This window comes from Punica granatum, chromosome 6 (genome assembly GCF_007655135.1).
Source record: "Punica granatum isolate Tunisia-2019 chromosome 6, ASM765513v2, whole genome shotgun sequence".
Classification (NCBI taxonomy): Eukaryota; Viridiplantae; Streptophyta; class Magnoliopsida; order Myrtales; family Lythraceae; genus Punica; species Punica granatum.
Window position 1 is genome coordinate 2057982 of NC_045132.1, and position 7785 is coordinate 2065766.

Genomic DNA, 7785 nt, shown 5'->3' on the forward strand with positions numbered 1-7785 from the left:
AGTCAGAGCTTGAGATTGGCATGAAAATATCCTGCAAGGTAGGTGCTTATAAAACCGTTCTATCACAGGTCGTTCCGCATATGTTTTCCATCACGCGCGCGCGCGCAAATCTTCGAATGATACACAAGTCAAAAATCAAATCAAGCCGTAAATTATCATTCGCTTGATCGGAGTTTAAACTCGAAATAAAAATGAAGACACATGACATCCATTGATTAGGAGATGATGATTTTGGGAGGGGATTCCCTCTAAATATTCATTCCTCTCCCTTTAATGAATCTGCTGTCCAATCAACTTTATGATGATCCTCAAAAAGACTTTCATAACATTATTTTCACCACAGAAAGTTGATCTAATGACCCCGACCGCGGCATACAGATCCTTAAAAGGACCATTTTGCCCTTCCTAAAGTCAACCGCTTCCACGAGAACCTCTGCGCTGGACAGTTCCACGTGGACAGTTGCACTGTAGTCGACCGCGTCGAATCCTAAACCGCCTCAACACCCCCCCGCCTTAATTATGCAATCAATCCGTCTTCAACGCCCAAAAAAAAATTAAAAATTAAAAAAGAAAAAAAAATCGCAAATGGAGTTCTCCCACTGACCTCAGTCGTCTTCCCCATGGAGAACTCCAAACCCTAGAAGGACCAAGAAATCTCCGTTCTTCTCACCCCTCTGAGGTTGTCTCCCCTCCCCGGTGCTGAAGATCGGAATCTCTCTGTCAAATTTCCCGTCTCGGAATCTTTCCGGTGTGGTTGGAGCTGAGCGGCGCCCCCTTTTTCCCAGCCCCTTCTAGGCCAACCAATCGAGAGGGAAGAATCACCGAATCATCCGTTCTCAAGTTTCGTAATTCGGGCGGGTTCCATCGCTTTTTATTGGAAATTCGTCCGATTTAGGGCTGAATTAGAATTCTGGGTCTTCAGATCTTGGTAGGTTCGCAATAACTAGGGGTTTCGGCTGTTTGAGGATTAGTAGTGGTGGTGCGGATCGGGATAAGAGAGAAGCTTTGAGCTGCCAAATGCCATTTGGCCATTGGTGTTTGCAGATTTTTTCGGTGGAGTTTTTTGGGATACCGAAAGAGTAATGAGCAAATCATCATCGATGTCTTGGGCGGGCCCTGAAGATGTCTACCTCTCCACATCTCTTGCTAGCTATCTTGACAGTAAGCTTCCCCGTTTCTGATTTTGCTTATATAGCTTTTATTTCGGCAATTCAATAGTAGTAAGCTAGACTAATTATGATTTGTGCCCGACATGTTCGACGTGTTGATGTTTCTGGAGGTGTTAGTTGCTTATGTTGTGTCGAGAAGTCGGGATGTCTGTGATAACAATGTTAAGGCAATTATGTAGGCCTACCGTTTAGAGAGAGTTTCAGTGGGTTTACAAGGCCATATGTAACTAATGAATTTTCATGAACAATAAATAAATGAGTAAAATTCATACCGTCTGAGTTGTTGTTATGCTTCTTTTTTTACAAGTTTAAACTTTCATGCGTATTTATTTCTCTTCGAAGATAAAGTTTTCTGCTGTTGGATTGAGCAAGTATTCTACTTCTGGTTCCTCTGTTTGCTGATATCCCAGATAGGCTTGAATCCATTACCCAGATAAATTTACTATTCGTAATGTGATTTTTGTGAAGTGCAGAGAGCTTGTGTAGGGTATAACTAAACTAATAAGTGGGCTGTATCCTTCGTATGTATGGAATCTTTATGTGGGCTCTTACAGTGTATTATTGATACTACAGAGAAACTTCTTGTATTGCTGAGAGATGGTCGAAAGCTGTTGGGGATACTCCGTTCTTTTGATCAATTTGGTATGGATGTTATCTCTTGCTTTCTCCTTTGTTGTTCAAGTGGTATAATTTCAAGAATAATTATTCCATTCCATCCTTTTTCCTCCTTTTGACATTTTCATGCTTTTGTGCAGCGAATGCCGTTCTTGAGGGTGCGTGCGAGAGAGTAATTGTCGGAGACCTATATTGTGACATTCCTTTGGGTCTATATGTGATTCGCGGCGAGAATGTCGTTCTGATTGGCGAGCTGGTACGGAGCGTCTTCATTTACACGATCCATTTATGACATCGTAATCTATATCTTGTGAAAACGTTTTTCTCTATGTGTTAGGACTTGGAGAAAGATGAGCTTCCCTCGCACATGACCCGTGTTTCAGCTGCAGAAATTAGAGCGGTAAGTGAAAGATTTTGAGGTCTCCTTATCTTATCTCATAATGCTGGATGGTGTGGGTATAAATACTGTTGACTATTTGCTTAGTTTGTTCCAGTTTAGTTACCAGGACTTGCGGTTGTTACTGATTGTTTATTCTATATATTGATCGGGGACACTTATTTTTTCAGGCACAGAAAGCAGAAAGGGAAGCATCGGACCTTAAGGGTACCATGCGGAAAAGGATGGAGTTCTTGGATATGGACTGATCTCATCTTACATTGTCAAATTGGATTTCTTCTCCCTTTAAATCTGAAGCCATGTCCACAAGTTTTAATTCCGGTGGATTGGTTCGTTCCCTCGTTCTTTTTGTGTTGTTGTAAGGTGGGTCCATGAAATTTCTGTCTTGAGAACCGACTTCCTTTCAAATTCTTAGGAGTAGCTTCCCACATATCTACTCAAGTTGGAAATTTCATGAGCCTTGCTAGCTTCAGTCCGTGGTGAATCTTTTGCAATTCCAATTGTAGACCCCTTTTGGGTGATAACATTGTTGGCGCTATAAAACCATTGGGATTAACCTGGTAGTGATGAAGCCAATGCCTGCCCTTGTGGAATATTCTTCGTGTTTTCTGCCTTCGTGTTATGATCTTTTATGTGTTAAAAGTCGAATTTTTGGGCTCGAGATCTCTTGCAAATATCTTACTTGAAAGATAAACTGGGGCAGCTCTTCTCCTTGCAAAGTCTGATTTTGATTCAAATCAGGCTGTATGTAGTCGGTCGTTACTTGCCCCGTTACTTTCCATTTGTATCTGTAGTAGCACTTACTCGTTGATTTAAAGCGTACTCCTGGAATGAAAGCTTTCACATTCAAATGGGTTGAGGCGCATTCGATCGAAGTATCTTAGAGAACATTTTAGTACTTATAGACACTAGGGGTGTGCACGGGTACCGAGTATATTCGGAATCGGTCGGAACCTAACAGTTAAGGTGGGGTCCGGGTAGCTCGTATTGAAAATATGGTAGGTTTCGGGTATTAAAATCAGGAACTGATGAAAATCGATTTCGATTTCGGTTCCTGCCTCCATGAGTACCAGAAACCGATTATTTATTAACAAGAAAAAGAGGAAAGAGTAAAGTTAATGTCTCTTTTAATGAATCAGAACATAGGCACTTTGTTGTGTGGAATCGTATTATGGATGTTTAATTTTATCGATGGATTGATGAGACATATTATTTTTTTGTTGTAGTGGATTAATCTAAATTTTTATTGATATTCTATTTAGCGTGATTACTGATTATGTATATGACATTTTCGATTTTATTTAGCCAAAGAAAAAAATTTACAGGTTCCAACAGGCTACCCGGAACATGTGGTATAATGTTTCGAGTATGTTCCGGTTCCAGAATTCAACAGGGTAAGGTCTGATTCAAAAATCTTGAAATCCGTCACTTACAAGATAGGGTTCGGGTATCGTGAAAAATACAGGGTATTCGGAACCGGTCACTCCTAATAGACACAAGAGCTGGACTAGACTGTATTGAATAAGCATTCCCAATTTTATTATACTGACTTACGGGGTTATGGTGTCTCTTCCTTCGTTCCAATTTTTTGTAAGATCAAGGAGTAAGGACTCGAATATAAAACATGAACATCAAAAGGAAGAGAAAATTATGACCATTCATCCCTTCCCAATCACTTATTCTAAATTTTGAGTAAATTACATCACGCATATATATAGGAAACTAGGTTATTGAATATGTGCATTGCACGAATTTTATGAAAAAAATTATAATGAGAAGTCACATAAGAAATATAATAATTGATGTGAATTTATGGTTGATATGTAAAAAGTTTATTTTATATATTACAAACTTTAATACGATAACTTTTAGACTATTATGTTAAATATATATTCAATCCGTCAGTAAAGAATTTATATAATGAATTCATATATATCATTTCAATTATCAGTCTTATTTCTATGAAAATAATTTTAAGAATTCAAAATCTTTAGTTTTATATGATGAATGATTGATAATTATAGAATATTTAAAATTTCATATTTTTTATTTTTATTTAAATTAAGTTTCATGAATTTGAATAATTTTAGATAAAATGATCCAATCACTTCCATGGAAGATTTACTTTATTAAGTTTTAATAAGATTAGCACTATAATACTTCTAAAAGTTTTTAATATAACGCAGTCAACTAAGATAAATTAAGAATCACATAAGTTTAATAATATTAATTTATAAACACATGTTATCTTTTGATTACATTAGGCAAAATATTGATTTTGTATTATAAATAAATTTATTTATGTGTATTACGTTTAATCATACTGAAAAATTTCAATGTAAAAAATGTTTATATTAATTAATCGAGTAGATACTTACCTACTTATTGTGTATAATGAACATAATTATAATTAATTGTATACATATTGAAAATGATATAATCATTCTTCCATGTATTAATTGTGTAAACTTTTACATTATTTTAACTCCATACATTTCACAATTTGCCCATAAGTTATTACTTATTCTACGATTCTACTAGTATTTATTAGCTTGTAGTCAAGTTTATATATTCAAAGTTTTTACAAATAAAAATTTATAATATGTAGAAATTTAAATATAAATTTATGAAATTAGGAATTATATTCAATAATAATAGTTAATATGGACTATGTTAAAATTATCACATTTAAAATGTTTTTACTCTATTAATTTTAATATTGCAAATTTCAAACAATTGACAACATATAATTATTTGAGAGACACAATTAATAAATATAATAATATATGAGGAAGAAAACTATTCATTCATAATCAATTTATATTATTTAGATTATTTTAGCGAGAAACTCTAAAAAATTAAAAATTCTATTAGAATTCAAAAATTGGTAAGGGTATGAATTTTGCTTGATAAAGAAGAAACCCAAGACAAGAAATCATATTTAATGTTGGCAAAATAGCCTCTCATCTCAGCATGCCTATGGTCAATGAGCACATGAGCTCCAAATCCAACTTATCCATACATTTTCATGAATTAAAACTATTTAGAATTTGATTATAGTGATGCCATTAATATTAGTTATTAGAAAATTATTACTTTTTAAAGCAACTTCAGCAGCACAATATGGATTATTTTCCCTTTCTTGTGTTCTGTTACCAAGGGGTTAGTTCAATCCCTTAATAAATTGTTTCCTCTTGCAGAAAAAAAGTTATGTACTCGACGTCTATGGAAAAACCTTTCTTCTGCTTTGAAAGGGAAAGCAATCCATATTGTGTTGCTGAAGTTGCTTTAAAGCATTAATATTGTCTCATTTGTTTCGTTATTTGTACCATTTCCTTACATCTTAATAAAAGATTTGTACCCATTTATTACATCTTAATAAAGTTTTGTACCCATTTGTTACATATTAATAAAATTGTGTACCCATTTGTTACATCTTAATAAAGTTTTGTACTCATTTGTTACATATTAACACATTTTTGTATCCATTTGTTACATATTAATAAAGTTTTGTACTCATTTGTTACATATTAACACATTTTTGTACCCATTTGCTACATATTAATAAAGTTTTGTACTCATTTATTATATCATACTAAAAGATTTGAGCTTACGTAAATAGAGAAAATTACTTGGGTAATACAAAACTTTTAAAATTGTAACGTAAACGGTACAAAATCTTTTTTTGATAACAATTTGGTACAAAATGTATCAAATTGTTTCAATCAAGTCCAATCTGTCAATTTCTGCAAGAGGAAACAATTCATTAAGAGATTGAACTAACCCCTTGATAACAGAACACAAGAAAGGGAAAGCAATCCATATTGTGCCGCTGAAGTTACTTTAAAGCATGTTAACTTATTTTAACATTGTCTTTTTTATTCCGCTATTTGTACCATTTCGTTACATCTTAATAAAAGTTTTTTACCAATTTGTTATATCTTAATAAAATTTTGTACCCATTTGTTATATCTTAATAAAGTTTTGTACCCATTTGTTATATCATGCTAAAAGATTTGAGCTTATGTAGATAGAACTTGTCACGTCACGTACCACGTCAGAAAGTCTTCACGACGCCGAAGAAAATTGACAAATTGAACTTGATTGAAACAATTTGCTACATTTTGTACCAAATTGTTACAAAAAAAAAATTTTGTACCGTCCACGTTACAACTAAAAAAGTTTTGTATCACCCAAGTAATTTTCCCTACATAGATACGACTTGTCACGTCACGTATCACGTCAGAAAGTCTTCATGGCGTCAACAGAAATTGATGGATTGGGCTTGAGTGAAACAATTTGATACATTTTTACCAAATTGTTACCAAAAAAAGATTTTGTACTGTCTGTGTTACAACTTAAAAAGTTTTGTATCACTCAAGTAATTTTCCCATATATTTCCTATTATACCCCCATTTATTAGAGTGTTGTCAAATTTATATATTATATAGATATATATATATGCAATTAGTGAATGTGAAGTAAATTAATTGAATTAAATTAAACATATAATTAGAAACATATTTTAAATAAAAATATTTTATAGATACTTGCATCTTATTAGAATATATATTTAAAGAATTAAATTTTAAAATGAATCAAAAATTTATCTTATATATAGTCTAATCTTATATTATATATTATATCTTATACTATTATATAAGCATTGGTTAGGCCATGCCAATGTGTTGAACCATTATTACTTTATACATATCACGTGAATATATTACATATAAGATTTTCTCCTCAACTCCTCTTCCTACTGTTTTTTTTTTGTCCTAAAAATTTATTTTTTATTATCTGCGTACATATAAACCTTATAATTGTAAAATATTCACTAACCTTACAAGTGAATGAGTTAATAGGATTGTGAACTCAATTAGGGTTTTGTTTTTTATTTTCCACACACTTGTCTTCACGTAGGAATGCTTTGCCGCTTTCTTATGCGTATCATGTGAATTTGAATACCCATTCTCAAAAACTGACTATTAGCTAGAATTATATATTTGTCTAAGAAACAAAGTCTCCTAGCCCCTCCTACTCTGAACCAATACTCATGACAACGAGGTAGACTTTTTCCACACTTGGATTAGAAGAGGGGGGGATAATTGACTATGAGATGGAGTTACTATTCCACGCTTGAATGTATAAATCACGAGTTCTAGAGTCGAGTCAACACATGTGGACTCTGGCTTCTCTAGACAAATAGATGATACTGGACCTGACGTGATATGAGCTCACAAAAACGTATAATTGCTTTGATAAAATGTAAAATGATGGTTCCAATTAACTTAACTTCATTCAAGTAAACAAGTTTCAAAAATTAATCCATTGAAAAGAACAAGTTCCAAATATATACACTGTAGAAACATATTGGGGGTTTTTTTTTTTGACTCAGCAATCAACGATTATCCATTGATAACAAAAACGAGTACAAGGTAAAATATTCAAGAAGATTTTGGAGATGAAATTCAAGATGTTACAAGGAATGAAATAATAAGTTATAAAGAATTAGGAAACAACCAATAACAGAAAGACATATATATATATATATATATATATATATATATATACGTTATATCTAGTTCCTCTAAAATATTATAT

The 7785-nt window shown here is 33.0% G+C and overlaps 1 protein-coding gene across 1 annotated transcript; it reads left to right on the forward strand.

Moving 5' to 3' along the window:
- Positions 1 to 535: 535 nt before the first annotated feature.
- On the forward strand, positions 536 to 2785 carry LOC116210246 (sm-like protein LSM1B). The gene is made up of 5 exons (XM_031544099.1): positions 536 to 1161; positions 1743 to 1811; positions 1925 to 2040; positions 2122 to 2184; positions 2352 to 2785. The coding sequence occupies exons 1-5, from the start codon at positions 1083 to 1085 to the stop codon at positions 2427 to 2429; spliced, it is 405 nt and encodes a 134-aa protein (XP_031399959.1). The 5' UTR covers positions 536 to 1082; the 3' UTR covers positions 2430 to 2785.
- The last annotated feature ends 5000 nt before the right edge of the window (positions 2786 to 7785 follow it).